Source organism: Magallana gigas, chromosome 10, assembly GCF_963853765.1.
Source record: "Magallana gigas chromosome 10, xbMagGiga1.1, whole genome shotgun sequence".
In the NCBI taxonomy this organism is placed as follows: domain Eukaryota; kingdom Metazoa; phylum Mollusca; class Bivalvia; order Ostreida; family Ostreidae; genus Magallana; species Magallana gigas.
Window position 1 is genome coordinate 29382300 of NC_088862.1, and position 19413 is coordinate 29401712.

Consider the following 19413-nt stretch of genomic DNA (forward strand, 5'->3'; position numbering starts at 1 on the left):
GTATTATGAAGACTTTATATAAAGATATAAATTGACAGAAAAGCTAATATATTGACCGTTTCATAAGAGAGAAAAACTTATTTTAGTGATTTTTTCACAAAAATCAATGTATAGAATGGGCGCTTTAAAAAGCTTATAAAAATGTTATTTGATAGGCAAATCATATTATTAGTTAACATTAGTAAAAAAAAAATCCAACATTATTGTTATTGTTTTTAAAATGCTAAAACAGACTCATTATATATATATAATTTGCAGCAATTCTGAATTGCGCAACATGTGATATTTTCCTACGCCAATATTACGCCAAAAATATAGTCCTTGTTCCATTCTAAACATTGATTACATTTTTCTATGCCAAGTTGTATGATAGTAAAAAAGATAGAAAAATATACTATTTTAATTTCCTTTCATCTTGATTTAATAAACAATTAATCAAATTTACGTTTGACAAGTCGAAAACCAGAAAAGACTCCTTCCTTAAACTAAATGTCTTAATTTTAAAGAGAATTTTACTGCTTTGGTATAGAAATGAAGTGAATTCTACGGCGAACCGTACGCGCATAATTTACGCGCATATAACAAATCGTTGTGGTACCCGTTGCCAAGAGTGTTGCTAACGCTGAGGGTAATAGAACGGATTATCAACTGCGTATAAACCAATCAAATTTCAGTATTTAACATGAAAGTATAATAATATAAAATATACCGTTGTGTCAAACTTCTACAATTGTGAAGGCCGGGATTGAGTAAAATTTAGTCAAAGTATCAGACAATTGCAAAAAAGCCGAATACACATAGATTGTAACAACTAATTCAAACTCAAAAATTTTGGAAGCATATTCGAGGAAATCCAGGACAATTACAAATTCAAACTTTCAAGACCCCGTCTTTCAGTACTCTCAGTACTTTGATTTACTCTGCTGGGCTCCCCACCAAGGGTCGGGAAACTTTAAAAATTTGGAAATCAGTTAAGGTTTTGACTGTTCATTAGTCAGCTTCAAACCCTGGTTGATTTCCACTGGGTTTGTTTTGTTTTCATCCTCAGTCATAAGACACAGGGGCCAAGCCCGTTTTAACATTATTTTCAATGTAACCATAAATAAAGAAAGGGGTCGAACTCTGACCCAGATAAAAAACTACCAGCTCGCTTCAACAGCCTAATAAATCAATAAATCTCTAAAACATTCGCAATATGCATGAAGTTTTAAGAAACGTGATGTCTGAGATACACTCATACCGAATTTCAAGTTGATGGGTCTTAAAATAGCGGAGATATACGTCATTATTCTCTCGAAATCGCCAGTTTATTTTTACTAGGACATTTACCGGTCCAGGGCACACGATGGGATTTTTGCCTATGACAACAGCAGTATTGCAACACGTGTAGAAACATTCGCACTGGTCTTTTAAAATCTTACATCAAACGCACGCTACTTACATCCTTAAATTCCGATAAAACTCCTTGAATACTCTCCAAACTGAACTTTTATTCTGCAGCCACATCAACTTCTGACCAGACCGGCCATTGTGATAGATAATGTTAAACTCAATTTCATTGGTTAATATTCCTGATGGTCCAATCAGAATCAGTCTTTCTCAATGACGTCAAAATGGCTGACCCTGTCAGAAGTCTATGTGGAAAAGTCCTGTCTGCTATCCCGGTGCACTGAGGCACGCAACAATGAGATACTGAGCTGAGCTTTCTCTCCGCTATACCGCTTTGTGTTATGTACGCTCAGCCTCGATTTAAAATCCGGAAGTTCGGTCGTGTGAATAGAGTTATTTAAGCAATAAATAGAAAGTTCTTGTACTGAATATTTATAGTTTTTTGTGTAGTCACTAGTTAATTTCATATGCTGGCAAATGGCACGTGCAGTGTACGCATTTATCAAACCAGGCAAGTAACATGTATCAACCGTATTAGGTTTTTTAAAAGTCTGTCTTTTCAATAATTCTTGGTTCAAGGATTTTTCTTAACACCTTTTCCACTGCATCTGCTCAAATGTACAAGAGCATAAAGATCCATCTTTACAGCATGCTAAATTTTCCAGTCCTGAACATGGTTACTCAGTAATGTTATGGCGTCCCGGGGCTTAAATACGGCTGAGAAACGATATGTTTTAATCATCGCAAAAATACTTTGACCGGCAGATTTTTTTTTAAACTTTCTATTACATTTATTGACAACGATGTTAAACATTATATATAATGCATTTTTGTGACGTCATATGTACTTTGTAATCACGTGACGGGCCAATCCTAATATTGTAAATGATCAATTTAAAGGTGTATGTGGCGTATTTGAAGAAAAGTTGTTGACACGAGTTTGAGTAAAAATATACATCATGCTTCTTTAGTTTAGACGTTCCACAAACTCTAGGCCCGTAAAACATGTTCTTTCTATAGTTATTTGTCTCTAAACTTCTCCACACGTCTGATGAATATTAATGTATTCCGCCATTTATAACGCTACTGCGCATGAGTGCGGGAAAACCTAGCATTGAAATAACGATGGAAGAACAGTTTGTTTACAAATTAGAATCACGTTTTTCGTGTCTTAAATTAGATAATTCTTGTATCAGATGATACCCAAATCATATTACTCCGTTATTCATTAATGTAGAGCGATATAAAATGCTAATTATGTGTAATAAAGATGAGACATGATTTTAGCATCAACGACACGGTAAAGTAAGTGAATATAGCCCCTCTCCCAGAGGGATGCATGTACTGAGAGTGTTTATTCATTCTTTATTCAAAATTCCCTTAAATGAAAATCCACTTGTGGTTTATAACATATAAAGTAAAGACATGGAGCACGTACGAACCTGACCAGCTTAACCCCTACAATTTCATGACAGGCCTGCTTCATGATAAAAACTTAAGTTTAATTCGGCTTTAATTCCTATTCCATCAATCTACATGGTATCCGGTGGCAATTTTCCCATTGTTCCTATCCTTGTTAGTATCACCGGGGGAAATAAGGTGTTTCTATATATCCGGCGACAATAAAACTAAAATGCTTTAGATGGTAAAAAGCACTTTATTTGAACTTTAGGTCGGTAGAGTGAATTCTGGAGATCCACAAACTACACCCGAACAACCCGAAGCCTAATTCTTCTCTCCCGACAATGGTGTATAAAACAATATAAATAAGATTTGAAAACAATAGAAATTAGCACATAAACACGAGTGACATATGTCATTGAGTAAAACTTCAATATGAGTGAGTCAATTAAATCAAAGGTGAGGTTTAAGAGGTAATACAATAATTAAGCAATTATAACTGAAGTGAATTATTGTCTTGTACAAAGGGAAGGGTAGATTTATGAATAGATAACAGTCACTCAAATTTCACTCCATGATAATTCCCACGCCCTTCGAAAAATGAGACGTCCTTGTCTAGAAGATCACCGGAATGATTTGTAGGGAATGTGCTGTCTGTATCTCAGCGTCGTTTGCTTAGGTCTTGGCCGGAATATGCTAAATGTGTTCTACATTGCGGAGATCCACAACTGCAACACGACATTCTGGGCTGAACCATATTTAAAACGAACCTTTGTCGTCGGTCGCCACACCAGGAACATTTTCCTAGGATTCGAATGCAATAAATCGGTCGCTTAAAAGAACATATTAGCATAATAGCAAAGATATCCACAGGCGAAACACACAGAACGAGAACAAGTGTTCGCAGGATGACGTCATCCTGCTCTTGTTACATGCTGGATGGAATCCAGGCGTAGAGTATGTCCGTTCAAGTCCTGGGATGTCCGAAACTCGAGAAGAAACGACGTTGGATTATGGTCGTAAAAGGCGGTTGAATCTTCTGCCTTTGGGTTGTATTATCGGCGTTTGTTGATGCTCTTGGAAAACTCGTTCGGTTGCTGGTACGCAGGATCTAACTGCTACAAAGTATATGTAGCAGTCCCGGGTAAAATACCCGGATTCTCCACCAAACTATCACCGGGGGAAATAAGGTGTTTCTATATATCAGGCGACAATAAAACTAAAATGCTTTAGATGGTAAAAAGCACTTTATTTGAACTTTAGGTCGGTAGAGTGAATTCTGGAAATCCAAAAACTACACCCGAACAATCCGAAGCCTAATTCTTCTCTCCCGACAATGGTGTATAACACAATATAAATAAGATTTGAAAACAATAGAAATTAGCACATAAACACGAGTGACATACATGTATGTCATTGAGTAAAACTTCAATATGAGTGAGTCAATTAAATCAAAGGTGAGGTTTAAGAGGTAATCAAATAATTAAGCAATTATAACTGAAGTGAATTATTGTCTTGTACAAAGGGAAGGGTTGATTTATGAATAGATAACAGTTACTCTTTCACTCCATGATAATAATCTGTCTCTTTTTTCTTTCTTTGCCAAATCTGTCAAACTTAACGATATACCTATCTTTCTCGTCGTCGCCATTGTTGTTGTGATAGACTGAGCGTGGTATGACGTGACCGATTTAAGGCGGGGTTTATTCAAATGCTTTATCTTTTGTAGACTCCATAATAATTATATAAATTATTCATTAATTTCTATATCTTTTAACCCGATGATATAAACTGCGTACTTTATTATAGAGATCTATCTTTATTTAACATATTTAAATAAATAAATAAATCAAATATTTTTTGGCATGAAAAAATACGCCACATATACCTTTAAATTGCATCGGCGCAGGTGATTAATGACATTTAATCATAAATATTTATCAGAAAAATCCTTTGTTATGTTATATACTTTAAAATTCTTGCTTGAGCTTGAAATAGATATTTCTTTTATGAAAGATGTTGTTGAAACATTACACAAAATCATCAAGTAGTGCACATTTTTTTCGAATCAAAAGCGATTTATAAAACATTAGGTTAAATCCGTAGGTTTCCCAAGCACGATTCACATTGTTACTTATATTCTCTTCCAAATTGACGCAAACATTTCTTAAATTCTGTTGATCTTTCACCTGCGCCAAGCTGATTTTTAAATGCATTAAAATTTCTTCATTCAGTTGTTTACACGTACATGTAGCAGGGAGAGACGTCGCGCACGATACTGGTGTCTCTTTTACCTACGCTATTAAATATTATTTTGAGGGGTTGAGGAAGAGCCGTTAAAAGGAAAATATGAAAGTGTTGGGTATCAATGGCAAGGGAAATTTGTAAATAATGAAAATATTTTAAATAAAATGAATTTTACATACTTTTTGAGGAATGACAGGTCTTAATTATCTGTAGTTGACATGATATATGGATGTCCTGCGTTACATTCAGTGGCTATGCGCTTTATGCACAGGTTGATAAAACAATCAATTTTGCGCCAAACAGCATGAAATTTGGAATATAATTGTAACATCCATATCAAAGTATGACGTCATAATCATTTCAAATGTTCGGTTGATAGATATAATATTGCAGCCTTTGAAATGGCGAAGTACTCGGTGTCCCGTTTTTTGAAGATTCAGATAGACTGACATTTCAATCACCAATATTATGTCTAAAACGAAGGTAAGTTGCTTATTTTTGATACAGATATATTGCACACGTATTGTATAATAAGATACAAACGACTATTATTTTATAATAACAATATTTATAAGGCAGGTTGAGTTTTAAGTTGTCCAGTGAAATGTCCCAATCTAAAAAATACTGCACTTTTTAAGCAATTTGACGATTTTAGTGCAAAATTTCAAGCAATATACAATCGCAATTATTAAAATAAGTACAACAGACACAAAGTACATAAAATTTGCTACAGAGACATATCAAAATTTTATGAATCCCCATATTAGTTTAAGGAAGACAGAAATTATTTAATGTCCAAATAAACGCCCCCTTTATGTTTGACGCTCCGTGACTGTGACGTGACGTTGATATACTTAAAACTGATAACGTCCAAACGAAAAACGTTGTTTGGTAAATAATTATTAGATAAGTTTTGATGCGGGTCCTTTTCGTAATTGTTTTTATTATATAGCAACAATAACATTTTCTGCCAAATACCCGTTTTTTTCTAATCTGGACTAAGTTGATTAAAAAAATTAGATGATGCAAAGACGTAATGTAATCAAATCCTAACACTCTACCCATATTCTCTTTATTCCATTTTAGTCAAGATCTTTATAGACCGATCCATCCGTTTAAAAAAATATCCTACACGCGTGATAAATATTAAAGTAATTTAAAAGCGGACATTAGCGGTCATACAAAATCTGCTAGAGGTCACGTAGCATCGGGGGGGGGGGGGGGGGGAGGGGGGACATGTAAAAATGAATCAACATAGAGATCCCCCCTCCAACTTATTTTTCGTTTGTCAAGAAGTCTAGCCCCACTTTCAAAAACGACGCCAGCCCGGTATTTTCTAATAGAACTTTACAGAATTATATTTTTAAATAAAGCATTCGTGTTTTATTCATTATTGTATTAATTAGATAAATACTTTGATAGGAAATGAGGATTATCATTGAAACCTGCATGGCGACCCATATGTCTCGGTACTAGTATTTGTGTTTAGGATTTTACAAATCTACAGGGTCTTTCATTTTTTTTATCTGTTGCGGTTTTCAGAAGAATGACAATGATACCATGGATACGAAAATGTCCCCACGAGAAAGATTAGAGTTTTATAGAAATAAGAAACTTCAAAAACGACGACAACAAAAGCTAGCATCGTATCATAAAAACAAAACTGTCAAACAGACTGAGTATAAACAAACTTCTGATGCAATTAGAAAGCGCATGTACAGAGCAAAACAAGCTGAAACGAGACAGAAGGAAAAAGAACGAAAAAGAAAATATAGAAATTTAGCGAGGAATAAAAACGTCGAGCTCTCTGCGAACACGAAAAATTCAAATGAAATGATAAGACATGTTTTTAAAAACAGAACAAGTAAACACAGAGCATTAAAAAAATTAAAGGATTCGTTACCCTAATCACCAAAGAAGCGGTCAGCTACACTGGCAGCATATTTGAAAAATTCAAACTCTCCAACGACAAAAATTTTAATTGATGCTGATGTCGTATTATCACCAGAAGAACAAAGTAAAAAATCAACGGAAAAAGCGGTTCTGCAAGATTTAAAAACAACAATTGATAGCTGCAAAATGAAAAGATCGAAAGACTCGGTTACGTCTATGAACGTGCTTGTTGCATCAATAAGTGGTGAACAAGTGACCCAAAGCAGATGTCGAAAAAATCTAGCTAAAAAACTTGGTTTACCAGTTAGACGAATAAGTAAGGGAAACACAATTCGCACCACTGTATTGAAAACTGAAATATCTTGTTGGACTTACACGTTTAGTAAAACGCGCACTGACGCGATTTCAACGGAAACTAAACAACTTGCGTACGACTTTTGGCTGCGTCCAGGTATCTCCCGACCGACTGGAAATAAAGCAGATATCAAGCGAGAAAGAATTGGACCCAAATTATACACGAGCCACGCAGTGTATATTTTAGAAAAGACCCAAACTGAAGTTTACCTGGATTTCATAAGCGAAAATCCTGATATCAAAATTTGTCAAAGGTCCTTTGAAAATTGCAAGCCCTATTTTGTTAGACAGGCCCGCCCAAAGGACAGACACACATGCTGTTGTAGATATCATGTTGAAATAAAGAGTGCCTTCAAATCATGTATGGACTTTCGGAAAAAGATCATCAAAACAAATGCAAATGAAATTGGAATTGACGTCCAAGTATTCGAGTCCATAAGCGATGTGGTGGATGTCACATTGTGTATAAATCCTACTTTGCAATGCATGAAGCGACAGTGTGCAGAATGTGGTATCCACAAACTATACTTATTACCAGAAGAAACTGGAGACGCGGAAACAGACGAAACAGTCAAGTGGGAAAAATTTGAAAAAGTTGAAATCAAAGTGAAGGGCAATAAAACAACAAAGAAACTCGTTCTGGTTAAAAAGGAATCAAAAGTCAGTGATTTATTTTCACACTTTTTGCAACTATTAAAATCGTTTCCATTCCATCAACACCGAGCTACTTGGCAAAACAACCAATTTCAAGAACTTTCATCTAATCTTCCACTCAACCACTGCATCAGTGTTCATGACTTTTCTGAAAATTACCGTTGCACAGAATTAAAACAACTTCAAAGTGCTTACTTTCAAAAAACTGAAGTCTCTGTTCACGTTACGATTATACATCGCCATGCACTACCCAACATTGATGGAGTGGAGAGCACTGAGCAGAACCCAGAAATAATCACTGAACATTTTTTTGTTATTAGTGATGATCAACAGCATGACCAGTATTTCGTCCACGAAGTTCGTAAAACAATATCCGAGTACTTGGCATCTATTTCCTACCCGGTTGACACCATGCACGAGTTCACAGATGGATGTGCAGCCCAATATAAGAGTCGACATTGCTTCGGGGATATCAGCAACTCCAGTCGGGATTTCGGTTTCAAACATTTTACCAGAAATTATTTTGAGACTGCACATGCTAAAGGTATTTAAATGTATATTTTCTGCACACTTTCTTCTTAAGGATACAAATACAGTGTCCATCAGATGTAACTAAGTACTTTAAACTTGTAAATGGTAGCTATTCTATTAGCATTGTCTTATGAAAACAGAATTGTTTTATACATTAATTAAGCCACTTGTTGATCACTACTTTCATTTTGACAAGATAAAGAAGTAAAACGTGTGTTATTTAATTCATTCATGTCGCGTTGAAGTTTATTTTGCATTTACTATATATGAGCATTTTTGTTTCAATTAAAATTTAATATTTTTGTATTATTACATGATTGTGTTTATAATGTAGGACCTCAAGATGCTGCTGGAGGACTGTTAAAAAGACAGGCAGATCTGGCAGTTTTGCGTGGACAAGCCCATATACAAAATGCCCGGGATCTGTATGAATTTGCTGTTTCGAATTTGACGCGGACAAAATCTGTTTGCCGGAGACGGCTTTTCCGTTTTCTTGATTTCATCCCAAGAGAAGGCAATTTAAGTTTCAAACCAATTTCAAACATCAGATCTGTCCATCAAGTCATCGTTGATAACTCGTCTCCCCATATCATTATACGCGAACTGTCCTGCTTTTGTGAAAATTTATCACGAATGTGTAAATGTTCAAAGAATTGGGCAAGTTCAACACCATGAAATGGTCAAGGAGACAAACAACACATTCGATGTTGAAGAAGATGACGAAGAGGTGCCCTTGTCCGAAATGGTATCCAAAGGACAGGTAATTGCCGTATATGCGGATGACCCAGACCATGACTATTTCTTGCTAAAAGTTCAGGAAGCAATTCAATCATTAAACAGCGAAAGCACTGACGCTTGGGGCTCAACTCTTCCAGCTGGTATTAAGGTTATCACAGGACTTTATTACGACAATATTGATAACAAGAATCTTCTGTCATACAAACTTATACCCAGGAGAAGAGCCGTAGTGCCAGCCAGTGCAGTAGTTTATATCTGTTCAGAAATAGATGCTCGGGCCAATATTGTTTTGGACGAATGTGTCCATTTAAACATATTGCATGCAATAAACGACATTATTATGTCTTAAAAATGAATTGTACATGATCGAATACATAAACTTCAAAGATTGTAAAACCTAGTAAATAGAATGATATACCAGAATATAATTTTTCATGATTGTATAATTATATTATCCAAATACATGTATCTGTGCATTTAGCTGTCTTGTCTGGGATAAAAGTGCAATATCGAATGTGGAATGTTTTGAATTCGCTGATCAAATTTATAGTTTATACCATGCAGCTTGAAATTTTCTAAAAGGAAATCACATTCCAATCTGCCAATTTTTTTTTTGTTTCATAAACTATGATTGAGTTATTTAAATAAAGATATACACTTTTTAAAATTATTACTTATATTTCTTAAATATTGCCTGAGTTACAGGCGTGCAAATTGTGATCTTATTTTAAGTACATTTACTACCATATTACTGGCAATGTTTGTGCATTAATTCATAACTTGCTTGCATTGCAAATCTGGAGATACAGGAGATATAAATACATTTGTATTTATTTTAGTTTCAAAATTCACGGCTATTAAGAAGTTGAGTTTCTTTAAAATGCGACGTTACGTTTGTGCGTCGTTTGACGTTATAAGCGTAACGTTAAGTAACACCAGTATCGTGCGAGACTAAAGTCTCCAAACCACTAGTTTATAAATAGTCTTTTACTTAAAACGAAGCTTTAAAACTGCCAATTATTTGATAATGGCTTTTTATATGAATGAATTCTGTACGTCTAGCATTAAAGGTAGCATCTATGTAAAAGAAACATGCGGTTTTATACTGATTTGATCACTTTTAACGTTAAGATACATTCTCTGAGAACTATCAACAGGAATGCAGATCGTGACGTCGACGTTAATTATGACGTGATATCATATAAAGTGGACAAGTGACATTCTACACATCGCTGTAAAATCAATCGGGAAGCCTTAACATACCCGTGTACACGTCTTATTGCTCCCATCCATGCATAAACACATCTCAGTGTAAATTTTGGTTGATTGTGTTACAGATGCCCATTCTTTGGTATAGGGCGCATTTCTGATTTTAGAATAACTCTATTGTGAGTAACAACATAATACATGTCTTGTTTCATACGGAATTGATTTTAATATGATTGTAACTGTTCAATGATTTGTGATTTTTTTTTAATTTTTCACGATTCGTCTCAAGCTGAAGGCACAAAGCATCCTTGTGGGCAAGAGAGGGGAAGAGTCCAGGTGAAAACAGTCATTTCCAAACGCTATAAGGATTAAGGAGGTATTCTAAAACGATTTTTTAAAGTTTCAAATTATTTAACTGTTTATAAACAATGGAAATATTTATAAAGATAGCCAATATTTGCCATCGTATTTGAAATAGAATATAAAAATAGACTAAGAGATCATTTACAATGATTCCATTTACCTGGAGCAATTACCTTTAAAGTGCCAAATTAGTCGAGTGAAATTGATTTTATTTCGACTTGTTTTAACATATGATATTTGTTTTACATTTATTAGGTCTCCTATTTGGGCATATGACGATTATGTAATTAATTTGGGTTATCGTTGGGTCAAGATTCAAAATTTAATACCATCTGGGTAGGATAATGTTGAAACCAATCAGCGTGGCTCCTCGAGACCTGGTGACTATTCTTGATCTATTTACGAGAGGAGAACGCCACACTTTACTTTAAAAAGACTATATGATACCCCACAAGCGCGGGAATAAACACTTACACCTTATTATCATTTAATGCTCAATATGTTGAACCATTTTTTTAATTGTTGTTCATTTATGTATATAGTTTTTCCAATTTTTTTCCTTATCTTATTCTTTAAAATTAAAAACTAAAAAACAAACTGCATTGTTGGATATTTATAGGAGCGGTCAGGGACGAATCATCTAAACTGAAATCGATAATATGTATGTTTGTTGCAGCTGACTGAAAAAATACTTTTTTTATTGTATTTATTTCAACCCAGTGAATTGGTATTTAGTGTACCTCTCTCTAAATTTGGTTTTATAGGTCAATTTTCAATAGAATAAAAATTATTTATTTTACTGACCAACATAAGAAATTAAGATAAAAAAATTGTTTTGAAAATTGATTTGAAGGGGGGGGGGGGTCCCATTAAACTTATAGACGTACTATACAGTAATTTGTCCATAAACGTTTACACATTAATGTCTAATGTTTACAACCAACCAGTCGTGGTATAAAAAGTATGAAATTAAAACACGGTAAGTTATCATTATTATCCATTTACATGCTTATTTTAACCAAAGATGTCAGATTCAAAGTATCTGCCTGATGGTTAACTCACCCTACACTTCTCGCCATGTTGTCAATTTGTCAACCCGTTTCTGGGCACCCCGTTCAGAAAAGTTCTTTCCATCAATACTAAAATTGCATTAATTGTTCCATTTTATATAATAACTTTTTGTATTAATCGATATCCGATCATAGGTATCTCCCCGCGATGCATTATAAACTCGTCCTACACTTTTCGTTAATTAGTCAATCCGCGTTCTTGGTTACCCCGTTCTGGAAAGTTCTATCCCATTCTCTCACCAGAGTTCATGCTTTGCAAGCGAATTATTATCAAAACTAAAATCGCCCACTAAAGAAACGAATTGACTCATTTAATAATTCAACATTTTTCAAATCATAACATCTATGTATTCTCCAAACAGGCTCACAATTAATGTATTCACTCTTTACGTAATCATTCAATATTATTTCATTGCAAGTAAATATTTTGATGCAAACTATCCCTTACTTGGATCCACCAAAGTCTGTCCACCACCTTGCTCTCGTTTTGGCTATTTCGAGCTTGTTTATCGAAAATGAAAGTAGGGTTCTGATTAATTTCACAACAATAATACCTTATCAGTTAAAATTCAATTATACCTTACGGACATTATCACGCATGTGTTGAAATACCAAAGGAGTGAGCAAGTACTACGTTGCAGGCATTTAGTAGTTTATCTGCAAAATGTCTTAATTTATAAGTATAAATATTTTGTATCTTGTTATTTTTCACCCTTTTTTGATGTTTGGCTTATATCTTTGCCTTGATTTTTTAAATATATATTTTACTATTGGGGGTCATCATATTGAATAATGTACTGCCAAAGACTTTACACAGTAGTCAGTTGTTTTCTAGTCTATGACCCTCTTGATGGTGTATGAATTTATTTTTCGTTATTTACTTCAATAGCTGACAATTGTTTATTTCTATAGCTGTTTTGTTTTCTCTATGCTTAACATAAAAAAAAAACTAGGCGCAGTTGTCTTGGCTTTAAATAATAAAGGAACATAAATGTTTATGAAATCAAGATGAACGAAAATCTAAATATCATAGTTTTCTTTCTTTTCGTTTTAGTATACAACTCGTCATAGAAGTAGGAATCAAAGTTAAAAATCTAACAAGATCTTTATTCTTGGCGGAGCATTGGCGTTAAAAATTATCACATGTTTTTACAATTGAAAATTTTTGTAGATCATGAGTTTATTTACCATATTTACACATGTAAAACACTAACATTGATGTTGTTTTTATTTTAAACCAATGTGAACTAATGATAAAATACTTGGGTTTCATAAAAATATGTTCTTTAAATAACATTTCTCAATAAAATTTCATTTTTATTAGGTTTTTAAAGTTTTCATTCTATAAATCGATTTGTGCGAAAAAAAGTCACTAAAATCGGAATTTGTCTCTTATTGAATGGTCAATATATTTCCTTTTTTGTCAAATTATATCTTTTTATAATTATGTAAAGTCTTTATAACATACAAAAATCAAAAATTATTGAAAGCATAGAAAACTAATCAAAATATCTTCGAAATTTATAAGAATTAGACGAAATACGGGCAAATTATTACATATAACAATTTTAATTCATCAATGATTGAGGGGTATTTTTCATTTTGGCATTTTCAATAAAAAGAAAAGATTTGCAATTTTTTTACCAAGAGATTTGCGAAAATTTTACTTGTACTTAAAAGTTATATTTAAAAATGCATTTTCCCCATACACTTCATTGTTAATTTAAATATGTGATCAATTTGCTAATAGTCAAAATTTATAAAAATATCAAATGAGAATCTTTATTATTTAATAGATCCTTTAAAATTACACTAAGATTATACTGATTTAACTTGATATCTATTAAATATTAAATATGATAATAATGGATGGACGACCTTAAATATCTATTTCAATTTAAAAGTAAAAGCAGCTAGACATTCTGATATTGTACTATGTCATTGGTGAATAGAAACTTCATATCTTAAAAAGGTGTCTACCAAACAGCAGATTCAATAAACTAGATTTATTTTCATCATCTTTTAAAGAAGACCGAGTATCGAACTGCGTCATTATAAAGATTTTACAATATTGGTTCGACTTTAATATAGCGTTTTAGATATCCGGTATTGTTTTTAAAGGGACATGGTCACGATTTTGGTCAAATTTTATTATTCTGTTTTTTATTATTTGCAATTCTTAAGAAATGCATTTCTAAGGATCAAATGAAATTTGGGTGCCAGTCGTTGGTTTTAAGCAAGATACAGGGTTCACAATTCTTCGTCATGTAAACAAGGCTCGTACCCTGTTTTTGTTTACATAGGTTTAATATACCAGTAATAAATCTTTTTAAAGCTGGTTTGTCCATCTTATAATTCACAGGACGAAAAACCATCTTTAAGCAAGTCCTTAAAGGTGGTTTAAAGGTGACTTAAAGGAGCTAAAGGCTATACAACCTTTAAGCCGCCTTTAAGTCACCTTTAAGCAAGTGCTTATAGGTCCTTAATGTCCAAACTTCTTTAAGACACCTTTAAGCCACCTTTAAGCATCTTTAAGTGGCATTTACGCTCTCTTTACACTGCCTTTACACTGTCTTTAAGTGGCCTTTAAGTCAATATTGATCAAGTTGAACAATAAAAACATATATTAAATGCAAAAGCTCTTTTATAGAGATGGGAGGGGGTCATCCGAGTGATAATATAATTCCCAAGGAAGAGAGGGGGGGGGGGGTTCGAGGCAGTTTTAATCGTCGCTCCATTAAACACAGATCGCTATCATCAGCACCGCTCCGATGGACACAGATTGCCGTTATAAAAATTCATTATAATTTTTTGGGGGTTTCAAAATTATTGTAGGGATGAGCGCAGTCTCTGTATCTTAATATGTGCATAAAACTAATTAAAGTATGTTTGTTTCCTATTATAAATTAATCGGTGAAAAAAATATCTCTCTCTCTCTCAGTTCATCCGGTTATTAAACAAAATAAAGATAATGAACGGGCAGGATATAACTGCTTTGTTTGTCTAGACATAGTTTTGTTCGTTTGTGTATATCTAATTAGAGTCTATTGTTTGTCCAACTTAAGAAAACCCCTGGAACTAACACAGAATATACAAAATATACACAGCAGTTGTGTCGTGTGCCCAGGTGCATGTTTGTGTATATCTAATTAAAGTCTATTGTTTGTCCAACTTAAGAAAACCCCTGGAACTAACACAGAATATACAAGATATACACAACAGGTGTGTCGTGTGCCCAGGTGCACGTCAGGGTTTCTAAAGGCGTTGAATCTTAGTATGTACGAGTATACGATAAGTCTAATGAATAAAAGTTAATTTACATTTGTAATTTATTTTCAAAGTATTATTTCCTAGCTCTGGGTTTCAAAGATGTTACGTCTACAAATTAACGATACATGTATGTAAGAGTAAAATCTTGAGGCTAATTAATAAATGTACCGGTGATCATAAATAGGGGTTGATTATTTAAATATATGTATAAGGGTAAATATGTCAAATATACCCGGCCTGGCACATCATACAATTGTATTTACAAGTCATTTGCAATTGCTACATGCAGTAAATACGTCACCGGTAATTGGTAATTTTGTTTGTTATAGAATTGATAGTTTATAAATCATGTACATACAATTACATGTAAATATGTAAACAAATTGGAATGGCGCCGCGATCATGAAAACCGGGAAATTGAACAAATACGCTAATAGTATCAATGCATTTAATAAAAGATATGATTTCATTTTCTTTCTTACATTTTTATAGCTATAAATAAGATGAACGTATATCTACTCGGTTTAAATTTATTAACTACATGTAAGAAAGCCTACTATAGTGAACCTAACGGTTTCCATTTAGGTATAATATATTTTTGTTCACTGAAGACCAAGTTCCGTATTTCATTCTAAATACATGCATGCATGTAATTTATAAATTAGATATAATTGATTGTTACAAACTGAATGGTTTGTCAAAATATTTTCAAGTAAACACATTCAAAACATTGATTCAATATCCACTGATATATAGGATATAAAAACGCTTATATATATGTAAGTTGCAGTGGAGCAGAGGATGTGTGGTGATGCTAGCAAACTAAGGGTCCTGGGTTCAATTCTCGCCGTGGCCGGTTTTTTTTTATGTGTTTTTTTTTTCATTTTTCTTTCTAGAACAAAAACCGTTTTAATACCTTTTCTTTCATAAAGTTAATACATTTTGTTGGAAATTAAGCACAATATTGAATTAATTTTTTTTAATGGCTTAAAGGTGGCTTAAAGGTAGCTTAAAGGTGGCTTAAAGGTGGCTTAAAGAAGTTTGGACATTAAGGACCTATTAGTTGTCCTTAAAGGTGGCTTAAAGATAGTCTTTAAGCTGCCTTTAAGCCATCTGTACGCTTTCTTTAAGCCACCTTTAAGCAATACATATAGCTTAAAGGTAGCTTAAAGGTGGCTTAAAGATCGTCTTTAAGCTACCTTTAAACACCTTTAAGCTATCTTTAAGGAGGACTTAAAGATGGTCATTCATCCTGTGATTCATTTTAAGCATAAATAAACAGTTCCTATATATTAACACATTTATTTTAGGTCTAAAACTGGAATTTTCACTTCAACATTCAAAATGTAAACAAACGCTTTGTTTACATAGCGAAGAAATGTAAGCTCTGTTACTCGCTTATAACTCATCAAATGACACTCAAATTTTGGTTGCCTATTAAAAATGCCTTACTGAAGCATTGTAAACATTAAAATCTAAAACATAATTTTGACCGAAATCGTGACCATGCCCCTTTAATCTTCATCGCTGTTGTAAAAAATGACAATTATAAGCAATTAAAACTGTAATGTATGTATATAGAGACAGAAGCTATTTCGTTTTTAAATAATCGTAAATTGATTAATGTTCAAATAGTATCTAACATTGTTTGCAGATCTAGGCAGAAAACTGTAGTAAGGATCTACATGGTTAAGAGCTTATAGCATGAAAAGTAATTCGTAACATATAGTTTATTTAACCAATTATTTTCATAAGGCGTCATTCTATGAAATAAATATTGATCTCATATTTTAATAATTTTTATACTCTGTTATGCATATCCAGTTATAAATTCCCAAAACTGGTAATTATTTTAAGGAAAAATGAACGTCTGGCAAACGACGAGTGCACTTATTTGCCCCGGTAAAAAGTGAAAAAAAATAAGATTCAAATTAAGCATATTTTCCCCCTAACATCACCTATTGATATCTATTCCATAAGTATTAACAAGTTTTAGCGCTAAATTTATTGTATATAAAAAGCACGAATCTTTACAACATAATAGGGGTCAGCCGACATTCGTGATTTTGTATAGTAAATTGAGGACAGGCATTTATTTCAAAGCCTTTGTTTACTGTCAGCCTAACCGAGTAAAAACTTGTACAAAAACAACTTTGTAAAAACAAAATACGCATCATACATTTAGAAAACTCCTGTGAAAATAGGAAGTTGGTACTACATTAGGCTGGTACCTAAAAAATGAAAAACGTTTGAACATTTCAAGGTTTCTATAAAAAGCGAAAGCTACTACCTGCGTGACCTATGTTTGAACCCACGCATGAATAAATTATTTCAAACAATCACGTGGGTTCTATCCAAGTAGATGTTTGTCAAATGTGCTCACTGTAAAACATTGCCACGTTTTAAATCGCTTTCTATCAACTTTGTATAGTCAGGAATGTTTGTTTGATCACTATCTTAATATGCAGCTTTAAAGCTTTTTTCTTTTTTTTTCAGACGTGAAATAATGCATAATGTATAAGTCAACAAACGCGCCAATCGATCCACCAACAGAACAATGTTGATTTAAATGTCTCCTCCCTCTGCCTTAAATAGATACAATTCAAGTAGGTTCGGTTCGATTTTTCCGGATTTAGATTATTTATAGGCATTTGAAAATCCTGAATTATTTAAATTGTTTGCTAATTTTGGTAAATTAAAACGTGCAGATAAATCAGAAGTATCCATCAGTGCTTAACTGTTACGAGAAAAAAGCAATTTGTTGATATTTTCTACATAAAAACGGTACTGAAAAGGGGCCAATTCTCTAAAGCTTAAGTGCACTTGTTCCTAAATCATGATCATTGTCAATCAAGGAGGTACACATGTTTGAGAGGTGATAACAAAATAACTCGCATGTTAAGATATATATTTTCTTATATATGTGTATTGCTTCAATGTAGAATGTATATTTTATCATTTATAGCTAAACTTTCAATGATTGAGCACATTTAGTGCCAAGTATACGACAAAAGGCAGAGACCTTGACATGACCTTGATGCGAAAACAATCAAACGAGAATATCACCTCTCTGACTTTGTAAACATTTCATGAATTTCTAAATATAAGATGTCTGAACAGTCTGATAACGAGTATCCCCTCTCCCTAATCTATACATTGAAAAAGGCAGATGCAAACAAACCATGTTTCTCATAAGATTATCAACTTTTGAAAAGGAACATGTTTCTTTGATCAGTCAAGCTTTATTAAACAAATCTGAAAGCAACACTCAAACTCCGTGAATCATAAGGTTATCATAATTTGAAATGGAATAGGTTTTAGTCAGCAAGAAATAGACATTATGTTAACGTCAATTATCTATTGGCAATGTCGACGATGTATACACGCTATTGGTTCAACATCGTAGACATCGCAATGTCAACAATGTTAGCTTCTCAGAAATATCTTACATGACAGAATTAGCATTTTTCTTTCCATCCCCGGTTAGTTTTATTGCAATTCACATACGTAAATTCTGTAAATCCTTTTTGTTTTTGAATTGGACGTATTTAAATAAAAGTTATATATGTGCATAATCCTTACCTTTTTCTTTAAAAAATGTTTCCAATTTTTGTATTGCCTCAGTTTTCGCTGTTGAATTATGAGCTGGCGATCTAAGTTTATATCTGTTTAGTAATTTTACTCCTCGTGCAAAAAGCGTTTTAAATTCCAAATAATAATGCTTGTTTTGTTTAGTGTTCTTAATATTTGTTATATTGCATCTTGCTGAGGTAAAGGCGTTACTTTCCGACGCATTGCAAAGTGGTCCAAATCTGAGGAATCCAAACTTCACTTCACTATCAAAATACTCTGATATCGCTCGGTCAAGTTTCTGTTGAGTTTCAATTGGGACATCTATGTGTGTCATGTTGATTGTTTTAGTCGCCTAAACTACATTACTGCAGTCCTCATCGATTGGGGAAATAAAAGCCTGTATATCCTACGCTACTCTATGTTCGATTGATATAATATATTCTTTTGAAATGTTGGTGTGCATCAACACAATGTTTAGTGTAAACAATGCGCGGTAGCTAGGCGCTGTGTTTTAATGTAATCAATAAGAGGTAAGCAGGCAGGAGCTTTTAACTGACTCAACCGTGCTGTTTTTCATATACTTGTTCCTGACCAGGAATTTAATGATTTAAATAAATGCAGGCGCGAAACATCTCGTGAGATTTTACATGTACCTGTTTTCTTTTTCTCTTTTTAATTCTTCAATTATTGTTAATGATTATAACTATATCTTTAAAACTCA

At 33.3% G+C, this 19413-nt stretch overlaps 2 protein-coding genes across 2 annotated transcripts in view; one reads left to right on the forward strand and one right to left on the reverse strand.

Annotated features, from left to right (window-relative positions):
- Positions 1 to 19107, reverse strand: part of LOC136272420 (uncharacterized) — a 57331-nt gene extending 38224 nt beyond the window's left edge. The window contains exon 1 of the mRNA XM_066073963.1: positions 18702 to 19107. Within this exon, the coding sequence (XP_065930035.1) occupies positions 18702 to 19026 (325 nt within the window). The 5' untranslated portion in view covers positions 19027 to 19107. The remainder of the gene's footprint in view (positions 1 to 18701) is intronic.
- LOC136272214 (uncharacterized) lies at positions 7296 to 9144 on the forward strand. The gene is made up of 2 exons (XM_066073441.1): positions 7296 to 8482; positions 8804 to 9144. Exons 1-2 carry the CDS (start codon positions 7648 to 7650, stop codon positions 9142 to 9144), a joined length of 1176 nt encoding a protein of 391 aa, XP_065929513.1. The 5' UTR covers positions 7296 to 7647.
- Positions 19108 to 19413: the final 306 nt, after the last annotated feature.

What these genes read in the sequence shown, in the direction of transcription:
- LOC136272214 (XM_066073441.1), top strand. Translation starts at nt 7,648, where the DNA reads ATGGACTTTCGGAAAAAGATCATCAAAACAAATGCAAATGAAATTGGA. An exon ending in TGAGACTGCACATGCTAAAG is followed by an intron (nt 8,483 to 8,803) that starts GTATTTAAATGT and finishes TTTATAATGTAG; the next exon opens with GACCTCAAGATGCTGCTGGA.